General features: G+C 36.6%; 1 protein-coding gene across 2 annotated transcripts in view; it reads left to right on the forward strand.

Annotated features, from left to right (window-relative positions):
* The window catches only part of LOC149836957 (uncharacterized), an 80,085-nt gene that overhangs the window by 51,839 nt on the left and 11,081 nt on the right, over window positions 1-17,165 (forward strand). For both annotated transcript variants that reach the window (XM_090005696.1, XM_090005697.1), the window contains 5 exons: window positions 8,268-8,327; window positions 8,429-8,470; window positions 8,554-8,684; window positions 8,902-9,037; window positions 9,122-9,199. In XM_090005696.1, the coding sequence (XP_089861822.1) occupies window positions 8,268-8,327; window positions 8,429-8,470; window positions 8,554-8,684; window positions 8,902-9,037; window positions 9,122-9,199 (447 nt within the window). The remainder of the gene's footprint in view (window positions 1-8,267; window positions 8,328-8,428; window positions 8,471-8,553; window positions 8,685-8,901; window positions 9,038-9,121; window positions 9,200-17,165) is intronic.

A 17,165-nucleotide genomic window follows, 5' to 3' on the forward strand; every position in this document is an offset into this window, starting at 1 on the left:
AGAGCTATATACAGTCTGAAGCAAGCCTCTCGATCTTGGTTTGATAGTTTTTCTCTTGAAATAGAGAAATATGGTTTTAGTCGATCTCTTCTTGATCATTCTCTTTTCATATTCAAATGTAAAGACACAATTACCTTGTTACTGATATATGTAGACAACATTATCATTACATGTAACTCTAATGAACATATTGAACAAGTCAAAGAACTCCTGAATCACAGGTTCAAGATGAAGGACCTTGGTAAGCTGCGATATTTCCTTGGAGTAGAAGTTGACAAAACTATTGAAGGCATGACACTTACCCAACATAAATATACTATTGATGTTCTAAGCAAGGCAGGTATGAAAGATTGCAAGCCTCTAAGCACGCCCAGTGTACTTCATCAAAAACTCAGTTCCCATGATGGAGATTTGTATGAGGATCCTACAGGATATCGCAGGATAGTAGTGATGCTTCAATATCTCACATTTACTCGTCCTGATATTGTCTATTCAGTCAATCAGGTATCACAATTCTATTAAGAGGAGTTCTGACCCAGTTAGGATTCTGCGGCATTTCAAAATCTTCAATCTCAAGGCTACTTTTGAATCTTTTTTGAAAAACCTCTCATTTTCAAGTTTTAAAATCGTTTTTGAAAATTCAAGTGGGGCCCACTCTGGGTGGCGCCTTATTTGAAGAAGTTGGAGTTAGCTTAGGGTTAGTCAGTGTCCTAGTTAGGTTAGGAATCTAGAAGAGTAACTCGCCTTCCATCTCTAGGCTACAAAATTTTCCCTTCACGGTCGCCAAACCTGTTATCATTGCAAAAATTTTCTTTTGCAAGTCAAACTGACTTTTGAAAATAACTCGCCTCCGTTTTAAAATGCGGAAAAATTTGGTAGAATGTGACTCGCCTGTCGGTACGAGGTTCAATCGTTCCTGGCACCTTTACCAGGGGTAATTGAACCAAGGATCAATCAAATGCTTTGCTTTGCTCAACTTATCTAAATCGTGTTCTATTTCCTAAATGCACAAAGAATCAGGCATGTGCTATGAATTTCAGAAAATACAGTTTTGAAAACATGATGTATGCTTCGGAGATTTGAAATACTTGGAAAATTCTTGGAAAAGATAACACTTTGAAAATCGTGAGCCTTGTTGAGAGAATATTTCTGAAGAAAAGGAAAATCGATTTCTGAAGAAATCCAAGTGTTTTAAGAAAATTGATTTCTGAGGAATTTCAAATGACTTTGGAAAACTTGATTTCTCTGAAGTAGAACTTGGAAATTGAGAATGTTATGACTTAGAAAATCGTGATTTGAAGTTGAGAAATACCACTTGAAGGCTCAGAGTTTTGAGAAAATCAATTTCTGAACGAGGCTTAGGAAATTTTGAGAAAATCGATTTCTCTGAATTGGAATTGGAATTTGCAAATTGAATGAAATGAATGAATACAAATTTGAAAGATATTGTTTTGAAGAATTGAGAAAATCTTTTTGTATTTTTGAGAAATGTAGTGCATTTTGAAGTTAGCCTAAGGGTGTAGGCTGAATGTGGCTAATGCGAAGATCACAAATTTGGGTCTCATTCGTATTCTGACTATGGCCATGAATACGAATTCCACCGAGTTTGTCAACTCTCTAAGAGCTTGTGCACGTGCCATTCGTGTCAACCATGGTGAAATTGAAATATGTGCATGAATGACAAACATAACAGTTATATATCAAAATTTAAACTATATGCAATGCAAACCCTAATTCTAAGCAGGAATTGAAATTCTTATTCTAAATGTATTTACAATTTACATCACTAATTGAATTTAAATAAATGAAAAAAAAATACAGCCTTGAATATCCCTGCAAAACTAGAAAACTTGTTAGTGAAGATATGTTGGCTTTTCTAGATTTATCCAGTAATATCTAAAAATTATTGGATTTTTCTAGATATAAGCCTTTTTCCATGATTTCCCTGATTTAAACATAATGAAATATGAAATAAAATTAAAAAAATAATAAAAATAAATAACTTTGAAATTCGGAATTTGGGGGGAAATTGATAAAAATGCCCCTCATAGCAAGACTATGGCCTTCAAATCAGGGTTTTTCAGAAAAATATCTTGTAAAATGAGATTTTGAAATTCAAATGAAAATAAATCAAACACAAGATGAAATGATATGATTGAAAATAAGAAAATCCAAGTTAGGAATTTCGAAATTGAGGTCAAATGACCAAAATGCCCCTGATAGCAAGACTATGACCTTGAAATCAAGGTTTTCAGAAAATATTTTGGTAAAAACTTGGGATTTGGGGTTTGAATGAAATCAAATAAACATAAAATCGGGTATGAAATACCCTAATATGATTAAAAACTTACACAAACCCTAAAAATCTGAACTTATACATAAAAAATATCATGAAAATCACGATTTTATCAGTGTTTCGGGATCCTACGGGCACTCTGTTTTGCCATTTAAATCATTCAAGCATCAAATGAGATCCAAAATTAATAAAAATCGATACCTGCACTCCTTGTAACCCTAAAATTAATCTAGAAACATAAAGATCAAATTTTGACATGATTTTAATACGAAAATTGCATGAAAACCCTAAAATATGCTATTTTTACCCGCAGGTACGTAACTGTTTCGGTGTTAGACCCGAATCCGGGGTCAATTCACCATGGAAATTCATAAGATTTTACAGAGACATAATAGACATAAAAACAAAGATTCTCTTTTCTACAGATCGGAAAAATCTTCGGTTAGGGAGACATCGTTCCGACAATCTGTACTTGAATTTAGCGAATATAAAATCTATCAAAACAGACACTTCCGGTTGCAAATACAAGGAAAAATAACAAACTTCATCAAACAATTCTGAAATTTTGGCAGTGAATAGCAGATAGACAGATAAACAATTTCTTTTTTTTTGGATTGTTGATCGGATCTCCGATTAGGGAGATACGATCAACACAAGTTGAATTAGGGTTTTAGTAAAACATAACCCATTCAAAAAGGTTGATCTGACTCTCTGACAAAGGAAAAATAACAAACAGTGATAGAAAATTATCAGAAAATTACAGTAAATAATAGACTCTAATACGAAGCTACTGCAATTTACGGATTACAAATCGGATCTCAGATGACAAAAATAACGCAATTGCAAGTTATACTTGAATATGAATATCGATTTTAAACCACAAGAATCACGATTCGACTTTGTATTTTTTTAACATGGTTCCCGAATCCCAAAACCTCTGATTTTTTTACAGGGACTTACTGACAAATTCGTGGACTAAACATAAAAAAATCAGAAATTTCTAACAGATTTAAACATGAAATAGCTTGATTTCTACAGTCCTAGAATCAAAACACAAAAATCTAATCTAACACTAAAAGACTGATTTAAACATGAAAAATAACAGAAAAAACACATAAACAACATAACGAAATTTAATTTAATGCTGGAACAAGTAAAATAAACATCATTATAACAAGAAAATAAAAAAATACAGGGAATCCATGGTTGAAATCGATTTTACCTTTGAAAACATGGATTTAACCCATTTAACGGGTAAATCCCATGTTTCGTTGGTTAAGAACGTAGAAAACAACAACTTGAATGATTCTAACGGATTAGAATCTTGGAAAAACTCATAAAAATGAGTTAGATCATCTTCTTGAGTCGACCTTGGGGTTCTTGGATGGAATCCATGGTTAAAAACCATGAAAAAGGGGGCGCCCATGGTGAAATCCATTAGAAAACATAAAAGAAACTAATAAAATAATATTAAGTAACTCACCTTGGGGCTACAACTGCAATGGAGGAAGGTGGAGGTGCTGGAGAGGAGAGAGAGGCCACAAAATTGGGAGAGAAAAAGAGCCTCCTTTGACCCCTCTAAAGACCCCCTTTTATAGATTTTTGAAAATCCATGTAATTAGGGCTAATTTGGAGAGTTTTAAATTTTTTGGAGTTTATCAAGATAGGCTAAATGGGGAGGACAATTTTTGGTGGCTTCCTAACCCTAAAGGGACCCTAACTAACCCTAATTAAACTTCTAAATGTTTTAGGGAACTTCCCAAATGTGGCGCCACTTGGCGTTTTTCAAAAACACTAATTTAAAACTTTAAAATAAAGGTTAAAATCTAAAGTAAAAATATGACTTTTAAAATCAAATTTGGACTCTTCTAGATTCCTAACCTAACTAGGACACTGACTAACCCTAAGCTAACCCTGACTTTATCAAATGTGGCGCCACCTCGAGCGGGCCCCATTTGGTTTTTCAAAAAACGATTTTAAAACTTGAAAATAAGAGGTTTTCTCAAAAGATATTCAAAGTAAACTTGAAATTGAAAGTTTTGAAATGCACAGAGTTCTGACTGGGTCAGAACTCCTCCAGATATGGCACCAACTGAGTGGGCCCCACATCAAAGTTTTAAAAAAAATTGAAATAAAGACTGAAAATGGCTTTGAAAAGGGGTTAAAATCAACGGGTGAAATTCAAAGGTTTTGAAAACAGAGTTCTAAGCGAACTAAAACTCTAGATCAGAGTCCTGAACCAATTAGAACTTTGAAATTTTAGAATTTTGAAAGTCAAATGAAGAAGTTTTTTTTGAAAGATTTAATCAAAACTGGTAAAATAAGTCGGAAAATACAGTCAGGATTAGAGTCTTAACTCAACCGAAACTCTGCAAATGACCTAATTTTTGAAAAACAAATGGAAATGAATGAAAATGGAAGTGAAAATAAACTTCAGAATAGACTCCTAACCAGATTAGGACTCTGGGACAGAGTCCTGATCGGACTAAAACTCTAGATTTTTTTGGTATTTTCTGAAAAACAGATGAAAGAATTTGTGAAAACAATGAAAATAACAACAAATATTAAAATCAAAACAGGGTTCTGATCCCACTGGGACTTTGGGGACAAAGTTCTAATTGGACTAGGACTCTCAAAATTTTGGATTTTCTGAGAAAATAAATAAAATGATTTTGAAAAATAGGTGAAAATAAGATAAAATTGAAGTTCGGTTCAGAGTCTTGATCTGACTAGGACTCTGAGGAAGAGTCCTAATTCGACTAGAACTCCGAGAATTTTTGGTTTTCTAAAAAACAAATGAAGAGATTTTAAAAGGAACTTTTGAAAACTAATGAAAATGAAGTGAAAAAATGAACTCAGGATAGAGTCCTGATTCGATCAGGACTCTGGGATAAAATCCCAGAATTTTGAAGTTCTATGATAAAGGTGTAATAATTTTGAAATTTGAAAAGATAAATAAAGAGATTTTGGCAAGATTCTCTCAAAATTGAAATCAGGGTCAGAGTCCTGATCCAACTGGGACTCTTTGAATAAAGTTCTGGTTTGACTAAAACTCTAAGTTTTTGACTCCTTTCGAAAGATTTTAAAAGATTTGATTGAAAATAGCTACGAAAGATAAAGTCCTAATCCGATTGAAACTCTGAAGAAGAGTCCTAATCCGACTGGGATTCTTGAAAAAGAGTCCTAATCCAACTAGGACTCTGGGATTTTGGCCAAAACAAAAGATTTTGATAGGTTTTCTCAAAAAGGTAAAAAGGGTAGTAAAAGGTAGAGTTCTGATCCGACTAGGACTCTGGAAAAAGAGTCCTAATCCAACTAGGACTCTAAAATTTTGACCAAAATGACAGAAATGTGCAAGGATATGACCATAACTGGTTTAAAATCAGAATGGAGTTGACGAATGAAAGAATTTAGAAGTGACACTATCTAAATGGGCTTCATCTGAGAATTGAGATCAATTGAAATTGAGTTTCAAATGAATCCAAATTGTTTTCTAAGGAAAACATTTCTAAATAAGATCTTGGGGGTTGGCAAATGGCAAAAAAATGTCGATTTAAAACCCAGGTTTTGAAATTGATTTCGAAAGAAAGGTTTTTAAAACTTGAATCTGGATTTAATATTTTGAAAACAGGAGTTCTGGATCTCGATAATGGGATGCAATGACATGCAATGCAATGAAATGACATGTCAAATGCATGCAGTGATATGCAATGACACATGAAATGTAAACACTGGATGAGGGTGAAAATTTGGGGTGTTTACAAATGCCCCTCTTTGCTACTAAGCCGGTTGAAAGCCGAGCTTAGTGGCAAAGAAAAACACGTCAAATTTGGACTATAAAAATGCTCCAGTTAGAAGAATCTGACCGGGTATGAAAGAATAGACTCAGATGATAGTGGTAGATATGGAATGAACAATAAAGAAGAAGATTCACCTCATCGAGATGAGGCTCAGGCTTAGCCTTTAACCTGAATAGGACGAAAAAAAATACCTCATGGAAGAACGAGATTCAAGCTTGACCCTTAACCTGAATGGAAAAACGAGGCTCAGGCTTAACCTGAAAGGGGACGATACCTCATGAAAAAACGAGGCTCAGGCTTGACCCTTAACCTGAAAGGGACGATATCTCGTAGAAAAACGAGGTTCAGGCTTGACCCTTAACCTACCTGAAAGGGGACGATACCTCGTGAAAAACGAGGTTCAGGCTTGACCCTTAACCTGAAAGGGAACGATACCTCGTGAAAAAACGAGGTTCAGGCTTGATCCTTAACCTGAAAGGGGCAACAAACAGAATCCTCAAATGAAGAAACCATGATGGGACCTTCGAATTTTCCACAATAAATCCGAGAGGGGTTTGCAAAAGGAAGAAGGGGGATTTCTTAAAGCTTGAAAATGGATTGATCTTGGGTGTCTCGTTGCGAAGACTAGATGACTTTTAAAACAGCTGACCTTTTGCAGAAACAATTCAGGTTTAACCCTTATCCTGAATGGGGACTGTCTATGGCGGGACAGTGGGGAACACAGGGAAGTGTGCGAATCTGAGAGCCCAGGCGCTCAGATCAAAACAAGAAGGGAATGATCTTAGACAACTCCCGTCATCAGATCCAAAAAAAAAATGAGAAGAAGTCCCCCTTTTGCTGCCGCATCTCTCTCTCTCTCTCATTCCTCACCCTTACTTTTTGCATAGATGAATCACGTGGGCCATTCTTACAAATTCATGCATGAATCACGTATTGGACATATGGAAGCTGTTAAACGTATTCTCCGATATTTGAAGGAAACTATTGGGGATGGTCTTTTGTACAGAAAGAGTATGAGTGAACGTCACAGTCATGAACTTCTTGTTTACACAGATGCAGACTGGGCAGGAGATCCAAATGAGCGTAGGTCAGTCTCAGGATATTGTCTTTTCGTTGGCCTAAATCTTATCTCGTGGAGTAGTAGGAAACAAAGGGCTATTGCCAGGTCACACATAGAAGCTGAATATAGATCAATGGCAGCTGCTACAACTAAAGTAACATGAATCAGACATCTATTGACAGAAGTAAGAGAATCAATATCTAAATGTATTCTCTTATGTGACAATAAAAGTGCCATCAACATGTCATTCAATCCAATCTACCACAGTCGTGCCAAGCATATTGAAATTGATCAACATTTTGTAAGACAAAAAGTCAAAGAGAAGGAAATTGAACCAGAATTTGTTCGGACTACTGATCAAGTTGCTGACTTGTTTACCAAAGGGCTTATCAATGACATATTCTGGATGTTGAAGGGCAAGTTGTTCATGGTTCAAAACCATGTACAACTTGAGGGAGGATGAAAAGAAGTCATCATTCACGAACTGGGTTTGGATCTTATCCAAACCCAATTCGTGTTTATCTAATTACAGATTTCAGCACATGTTCATTAATAGCATTAATGACATATTGTAAATTACCTTTGTTGTATGATGGGTATTTTCGTACCCTAGTAATTGTAACAGTGTATTTAATGGGAAGCCCAATACCGCAGCCTCTGATTGAGGATTCTGCAGCCCTCACGTGTTTTCCCTTCCACCTGTGCTGAGTCTTGTGTATGACAGGAGGAATCCATGATTTCTAACAGTATGAACTCTCTCGTTCTTGGGGATTACCACTATTGGTGGGGCCAATTAGTGCTCAATCTTGGTGGGTTCATCATCAATAAAAAAAAAGATTTTTTATTCCTCATTTTAACCAAAAGAGACTAGTTAAGATATTTGCACTTAAGATTTTAGAATAGTATGAAATAATTCATGCACTAAGCAGATCTCTTGGTTGTGCTTCTACGTAGCACTGTTGCCATGCCTCTCAGGTTGGCACCTGCCTATGTTAAGATTTTATGAAGTTATTTGTCTACTAATTAGATTTCTTGGTTATGCTTCTATGTAGTACTGTTGCAATGCCTCCTGGAGTTGGTATTATAATTAATCAGAGCTTCTTTTTCTCAGGTAATTGCTAAACTTGAAGGTTCTTCTGTTAGCCAGTATAGTGCTCTCCGCTTATTGCAGGTAAACGTTTCAATGCATTTCAACGAGTTCTTGATGGGCTAATTTTGGTATTCTTAGTTGTATGTAGATAAATGTATAATTATTGTTCTAATGCATTACAGGCAACTCTAGATGAATCATTGTATGAACTTGCTGGGGAGCTGGTATGTGTTTGCGTCTTATTATGTGTCTACTATTTTCTGGTATATGACCTTTCTGGACTTCATCTTGCATTTTCCCATGACAGGTCAGGTTTTTGCTGCGATCTGGAAGGGACTACGAGCATGTCACATCAGAATCTGACAGATTGTCACCAAAATTCTTGGGTTCTTTTATCTTCCGTGCAAGTTACTGGAGGCAGTCATCTGAACTAAAAAGGTATGTATTTTATGGTGGTAAAACTACATGATGTTCAACTTTTACTATTTCTTGATGTTTTCTTACTTTATGCCTTCGAGGGTTTTTATTCAACTAATCTTGATATGTGCTATGTGATATTTTATTCCTTTTTGATGTCTTTGACTCTTTGTCATAGATTTGAAGTTTCCATAGCGAGAGATTTTTGTTCGTCTTTGACTATGTTTTATGTTACCAGCTCCTTATCCAAAGAGCAATGTGCACATATCACTTCTGTTAGAAACATTCTTGAAAGCCACGCTGGCTATCTAATGTCAGGAAGAGAACTTTCCAAGCTTGTTGCATTTGTAAAGGGAACTCAGTTTGATCTAGTGGTATAAATCTCAGTTACCCTTTCCAAGTTGCTACCATTTGATCGTGATTCAGATTTATTCTTATAGTAATTTGGTGTAATGCAGGAATATCTGCAGCGAGAAAGGTGTGGATCTGCTCGCCTTGAAAATTTTGCTTCGGGGCTTGAACTTATTGAACAAAAGGTACCAAATTATTTGTACTTTTGACTTCTATCCATTATTAAAAATGAGACTACCCAGGCGGGGGTCCTGGGGGGCCGCCCCTGGCGGGGGGTTATAGGGGGGCAGCCCCCCCCCCCCCCCCCCGAAGAATTTTTTTTTTGGACTTATGTTTGGGACCCGGTTTCCAGTGGATCAGACCCGATTTGGTTAGGGTTAGGGTTGTCTCCCTTGCCTTGTTTATATTCTCGCTTTTCTTTCCCCATCTTATAACTATTGGAAAAGAGTAATAAGATTTCTCTCTGGGCGGCCATGGTTTTTTACTCTCTCTCGGATTTAAGGAGAGGTTTTTCCACGTAAATCTGTGTTCTTCTTGTGTTTTGTTTTGATCGTTCTTGTTCTTTGTTTCCTCTTGGTTGTTTCTTGCTCGTGGTTTTCCTAACAACCGCACCCGCACCCATGTGACATAGCTGGCAAGTAAGACGAGACACCAAATCTGCCACGTCCCGTTTCATCCCGTTCCACCAAAAAGTCCTCTATAAGCCTTTGAACATCTTGGTGCTACCAGGATGAAAGGAATACTTTGATTTGTGGGCTTCACTCATCAGCTCTTCTCTGAGAGCCTTTGGAACCCACAATCTTTTCCCGAATATAATGGTCTCGTCTTCCTCCCGATGAAACTGTGCATTCTGAGCAGACAATTTATATTAAGAATCCTGATTATATTACTTGGTTAAAAAATGATCAGACGATAGTGACATTTATCATGGCAACACTTTCGAGGTAGGTTCTTCTACATACTCCAACAGGGGTAACAATGCAAAAACTTTGAGAAGTATTGCATAGGTGGTGTGAGCAAATATGTACTCCTAAAGGGTATCACCTTAAATTTGAGTTTGGATCATTCAAGAGAGGAAGTAGCAGCATGGCAATTTCTTGATTGAGTGAAGTACTTTACAGCTCAATTGGCAGCTATAGGTAGCCTTGTGACGGATGAAGACGTGTGCAACCAGACTCTTCGTGGATTGGGTGATGATTATAATAGGTTCAAAGCTATGTATATGGGTCTCGAGAAAAGAGGTAACCTTGACAAACTTAGGTCCATGTTACTTGAGTTTGAATCCTACTTCGACATCTCAACAAAGGAGGATTTTCATCTGAATCATGAGGTGATGGTGGCTGTCACCTCAAACCGTGGATGTGAAAGTGGCAAAAATCAGTATGATAATAGGGCTGTAGGGATTCTTCCTAATCCCAATGTTCCCAATACAAATGGGAATCGTTAGAATGTGACATGTCAGATGTGTGAAAAACGGGGACATTCGTGTTCCAATTGCTACTTAAAATATGTTTTCATCATACCGTCCTTTCACAGTTACTTATCCAATGCATTTTTGTCATTTTGCACCATAGGCCAACAGAATGACTAGGGGAAGAAGTCCATGATCAACAGCTTTTAATACAGCTGTTGAGCCCATATCTTCTGTTCTTTTGGGACAGAATCATGATATGGATACCTTGAGTGCATCGTTTTCTCAGGTTGGCATGCATGGCACTGGAAATTCTTATGGTTCACCATGGACAATAGGGCAATATCAACAACACATGACTCCTATCAGATCTCCATGGCTTGTGAGTTCATATTGGTCCACATGGACAATTCCTACCATACCTCAGATCTCATAGTCCAGTGCTTGATTTCTAGATTTGGGTGCAGCACATCATGTCACAGGTGACGCTGGTAAACTCACAAACCTTATTCCTTATCACGGTAATGGAAAAATAGTCATTGGTGATGAAAAACCCATTCCATCACCCACATTGGAACTGCCAACATTCACACTCCAAATTATCCTTTTCATCTTTCAAATATGATTCTTGTTCCTAATATTAAGCGTAACCTTGTTTCTGGGTCTCAACTTACTGATCAATCTGACTCCTGTATTTCTTTCTCTTCTTCTTTTGTCTTTGTGAAGGACATTCACACGAAGTGGAACCTCGTTGAAGGAAAGAGATGCGGAGCTTTGTACGTCATCAATGAAGCTCCCGATGATTGTTCTCAAATTCTAGTATCAGATGAAGTTGTCTTCAATAATGATGTCTTGTTAAAATGTAACTCCAAATTTCATTACATATATATATATATATATCTTTTTTATTATAATACCCGAAAGGATATTTCTGTAATTTTCTCTTTTACGCATATTCCCTTTGGAATTATGCTTGTAATTATTTTCTTAACTTTTTCTTTTTCTTTTATTATTTTTTATCTTTTATTTTTTGTTTTTTTAACCACATTAGGGGCCTCCCAATAGAGTCATTGGGGGCCTCCCAATAGAGTCGTTGGGGCCCCCCAACGGTCACAAATGTGACCGTTGGGGGCTCCCAATGACTCCTTTGGGAGCCCCCATGTTGGCTCCTCTTGTGTGGATGTGTATATATAGGGGTGCTCCCCCTTTGTAAAAATAAGCTTGAGAGTCTCAAGCATTTCCTTTTTGGTTAATGCATTCATCGCATGCCTTTGTGCATGTTTGATTATTTTACACTTGTATGCGTATTTGTTCAAGTGTTGTTTGAGTGCATTTAAGCACATCTTTTATAAAGTATTAGTGCTTGGATGTGGATTGTCTCTTCGTGAACATTTTTACATGGTATCAGAGCAAGGTTGAAGATAGAAGATCGTGGGATTCTTCGTTTTTTGAGTGCCTCAAAAAGCTTGTCTTTGGTGTTTTGAAGTTTGAAGTGGTGGATTCTCTTCCTCCAATATTTTAGAAGAGCTTTGCGACAAGTAAGATCTAAAAATCTTACTTTGGTACGTATTTCTTCTTCCATCTCTCTCTAATGGGTGAAAAAGAGTCTCATTTTGCTCTCGGTTTAAAACTAAATGGCTCCAACTATCACGTTTGGGCCGGGAACATGGAGGCTCATATAAAAGGGAAGGGTCTTTGGGGTTATGTGCAAGGCACAATCCCGGAACCAGAACAAAAAATCACCATGATAACGGAAGGTGAAATCAAGATCCTTGAAGGGGACGAAAGAACCAAAGCTCTTGAGGATTATTCTAAGAAGCACGATGAATGAGAAATGCAAAATTTCAAGATTCTTTCTTGGATTTTTTCATCGGTTGAAACTAAAATTAATGTCAATATTATTAAGTTCAAGAAAGCTTCGGAAGCTTGGCATTATCTTGAAAAAATTTATACGTCAAGGGATTTATCCCATAAATACTACCTTCAAAAAAAGGCTCTTACTCTTCTCCAAGGTGACATGACCGTTAGAGAATACTTCGCCGATCTTTCTTGCATTTGGGACGAGCTTGCCATGCTCGAACCAAAATACAGTGGAGAAGCGATTGAACTTCGTCACAAACAACTAGAAGAAGATCGTTTCTTCAATTTTTTGAATGGGCTAAGGCCCGAATTTGAGCAAATAAGGTCTTCTCTTTTGTCATCTTTCACTCCTCCTTCTCTTGAGGATGTTCTCACCAAATTAAGTGGTGAAGAAACCCGTATGGGTATAAGTAAGCAAGGGTCAAATGTGCTTGCGGTCCCCTCTAACTATGAAGACAATGATGGGGTCAATGCGGTGTCTAAGCCTAGAAATAATGTAAGAACCTATCGTCCTCCGCATTTTAAAACTCAAAATCAAGGGGGAAATAGTGGACAAGGAGGAAGGAAGGACTATAGCAAGATTATTTGCCAATTTTGTAAAGAACCGGGGCATATCAAACCCATATGCCCTAAGTGGAAGAAACTTCTAGCCATGTCGACCACTGGTATACCGCAAAAGGAGGAGACATCTTCAAATTGATCTCTTTCACTAAATCAAATAGTGAAAGCTCTCCAACCTCTCCTCAAGGGAGCCACCTCCGGTGCTACCGTCTCTACCGTTTCCCCTCCAGGTAAAGTTTCTTGGCTTTTGGATTCAGGTGCGTCTTTTCATATGTCCCTAAACATGTATTCTCTTTCCGATTATTCGAAAAATATTTTTCCATCTTTTGTTTCTACTGCGGATGTGACTTCTCTTGAAATTAAAGGCATAGGTAATTTTGAAACTCAAGATTTTTGTATTCCAAAAATTAGATTTATACCTAAATTAAACTTGAACCTTCTCTGTTTCTCAACTCTCGGACCAGAGATGCAATATTAAATTTTCTTCTGATAAATGTTTAATACAGGATTGCCGGTCCGGGAAATTGATTGGGGAAGACTTTAGGAAGGGAGACTTATACTATATGGACTCTCTTCAAGTTCCAAAAAATTCTTTTTGTAATGTTGCTAGACATAAGGATATAAATATTTGGCACAAAAGACTTGGTCATCCTAACATCACCAAGTTATCTTATTTACATTTTGCTAAAAATCTTTGTAAAAATACATTCTCTTGTAATGATTGTATTCTTGGAAAAATGAAAAGTATGCCTTTTGAATAAAGATCTATGTTTACTTCTAAATCTTTCGAAATAATTCATTCCGATGTTTGGGGACCGACACCAATTCTTTCAAAAGGAGGATTTTCCTACTATGTGATTTTTGTGGATGACTTTTCTATGTACTTTTGGATTTATTTTCTTAGACATAAGCATGGAGTTTTTTCATGTTTTAAATCATTTTATGTGATGATTAAGAATCAATTTAACAGTAATCTTAAGATATTCAGAAGTGATTCTGGAGGAGAATATCTCTTCAATGAATTCAAGAAGTATCTTGAAGATAGTGGTATTGTTCACCAATGGTCTTGTCCTAAAATCCCTCAACAAAATGGGTTGGCCGAAAGAAAACATAGGCATATCATTGAAACCACTCGAACACTTCTTATATCCCAAAATATTCCTAAAAACTTTTGGGCCGAGACGGCTCTTGCTTCTGTGTATCTTATAAATCGTTTATCATCTAGGAATTTAGGTAAAATTTCTCCTTTTGAAGTTTTATATAAAATGGAACTTGATTATAACAGGTTACGAGTCTTTGGTTGCAAATGTTTTATTCTTACAGATAAGAATGATAAACTTTCTCCTAAGGCTATTACGTGCGCCTTTCTTGGATATTCCGAAACTCAAAAAGGATTTCGATGTTACGATCCTAGAAATGATAAGTTATACGCCTCAAGAAATGTGACATTCTTGGATAATGAGAGTGGCTTTGAAAAAAATATTTTTCACCACGAAAATGTTGATTATTCTTTCTTATTTGACTTACTGTCTAGTAATGATGATATGTCTAGTGATGATGAAATATCATCAAACCATGATTATGAAAATGAAGTAGATATTGAAGAATTTAACTCACACAATATTCAAGGAGATAGAATCTCAAATGACCCAATAACCTATTCTCGCAGAAATCGAGATACTTTCAGAAGTGCTATTGAGCAATATGATGAGTCTGTTCCTGCTTATGATCACAGACGATCTGAAAGAAATAGGAGACCTCCAACTCGATTTGTATCTTTTGACTCTTTTTCACCCGGATATAGGGCTTGTCTTTGTGCCATTCATTCTTACTTTGAACCAAGAAACTTTGAAGAAGCCTAAAAATGTGTAGATTGGCTAGAAGCTATGGAAAATGAACTCAAAGCTCTTAGGAAAGCTGAGACATGAGAATTGCAAACTCTACCTGTTGGAAAGAAAACTATAGGTTGTCGTTGGGTATTTAAAGTTAAGCCTAAGAGCGATGGATCTCTGGAGAGCTATAAGGCTCGCTTAGTCGCAAAAGGGTATGGCCAAGAATATATCATCGACTATGAAGAAACGTTTGCTCCTGTAGCCCGAATGGTTACAGTCAGATATCTTATCACTATTGCGTCTATTAAAAAATAGAACATTTTTCAAATGAATGTAAAAAATGCCTTTTTAAATTGTGATCTTAATGAAAAAGTTTATATGGATGCCCCACCAGGCATGAAAATTCCTAAAGATAAAGTTCTTCGCCTTCGGAAAGCCCTCTATGGTTTGAAACAGGCTCTGAAAGCCTGGTATGACAGATTTAACAATGTAATGTTAGAAAATGGTTTTTCTTCCTGTTATACTGATACTGCATTATTTATTAGAAAATCTGATGTAGGGATTGTGATATTATTACTTTATGTTGATGATATGTTAATCACAGGTGATGATCTTCAAGGAGTCAAGGGTATTAAATCCGTCTTGACTTCGAAATTTGAAATGTCAGACTTAGGTTTTCTAACATATTTCCTTGGAATTGAGGTTGCTCACTCTCAACGTGGTTATTTTCTATCTCAAGCTAAACTTGCTTGTGAGATTATTGACAGGTCAAAAATTTTCGATGACAAAATTTGCGAAACTCCTAAAACAGTGGGCTAAAAAATGAAGATTGATGACGGGATTCCTCTGACCGACCCCACTCCTTACAGGCAACTGGTAGGCTCGTTGATGTATCTTAGCATCACTCGACCTGATTTGTCACATGCGATCCACATTACCAGTCAATTTTAACATGCTCCTACAACGGTTCACATGAGTGCTGTTCTTCGCATCATCAGATATCTTAAGGGAACTGTAAATAAGAGAGTATTTTTGTCTTCTTATGAATTAAAGTTAATTGCCTATACTGACTCAGATTGGGGAGGTGACCCTAATAATCGTCACTCCATCACTGGTTTCTGTGTTTTCTTAGGAGAATCATTGATTTTCTGGAGATGTAAAAAGCAGCAGAAGGTCTCTTTGTCTTCCACCGAAGCATAATTTAGAGCCATGGCGTCCACCACCATGGAAATTGTATGGATTCGGCGTCTTCTAGAAGATATGTGAGTTTACATTGGAGAACTAACAAAGTTATACTGCGATAATAAAAGTGCAATTTATATTGCCAAAACCCATGTTGGCTCCTCTTGTGTGGATGTGTATATATAGGGGTGCTCCCCCTTTGTAAAAATAAGCTTGAGAGTCTCAAGCATTTCCTTTTTGGTTAATGCATTCATCACATGCCTTTGTGCATGTTTGATTATTTTACGCTTGTATGCGTATTTGTTCAAGTGTTGTTTGAATACATTTGAGCACATCTTTTATAAAGTATTAGTGCTTGGATGTGGATTGTCTCTTCGTGAACATTTTTACATGTGGCACAAGCGATTGGGTCACTGCAATTCTACCTTTCTTGAGATTTTATGTAATAAAGGGCTTATTTCTTTCAAGAATAAGACCGTTGTGCGTTCTATGTCATGTGTTCAGTGTCGAGTCTATAAGAGACATGAGCTCCCTTTCAGTATTTCTAATAAAAGAGCTTCATTTCCTCTAGAATTAATTCATTCTGATGTTTGGGGTCCTGCACCCATGATGTCTTTTTGTCTAAATCTCGTTTCTATGTAATTTTAGTAGATGATTTTACTCTTTGCACTTGGATCTATTTTTTGAAATCCAAAGACCAAGTGTTATCCGTCTTTCAAAAGTTTAAAGTTCTTGTTGAGAATTGGTTTTTCTATAAAATATTGTGTTTCCGTAGTGATGGTGGCGGTAAATATGCGTCCATGGCATTTTATAGGTATTTAGATGATAATGGAATAAAACGCGAGTTGTTTTGCCAAAGGATCTCTCAGCATGATGGTGTTGCTGAAAGAAAACACCGGCATATATCTGAAACAACACTCACTCTTATAGAGGAATCCAAAATACAAATGAGTTTATGGTCCTGAGGCTTTTCACATGACAATTCTTTTTATTAACCACATGCCACTCACCTCTCTTGGAGGGCATTCTCCTTATTTTATGCTACATGAGCAACAACCTTATTATTCTCTTTTAAGGACTTTTGGAAGTAGATGTTTCGTGCATGTTCACAATTCACTACCTGATGAGTTCTTGCCTAAGGCACATGTATGCAAATTTGTTGGATACAATGATATATATACAAAGGATATCGGTGTTACAATCCTGCCACTGTTAAATTGATCATCTCAATGCGCGTCACATTTCATGAAAATGAGTTTGATATTAATTACAATGATAGCAGCCACGCCAGTCGTGAACAACCCT

This window comes from Nuphar pumila, chromosome 5 (assembly GCF_984573655.1).
Source record: "Nuphar pumila chromosome 5, dmNupPumi1.hap1.1, whole genome shotgun sequence".
NCBI classification, from domain to species: domain Eukaryota; kingdom Viridiplantae; phylum Streptophyta; class Magnoliopsida; order Nymphaeales; family Nymphaeaceae; genus Nuphar; species Nuphar pumila.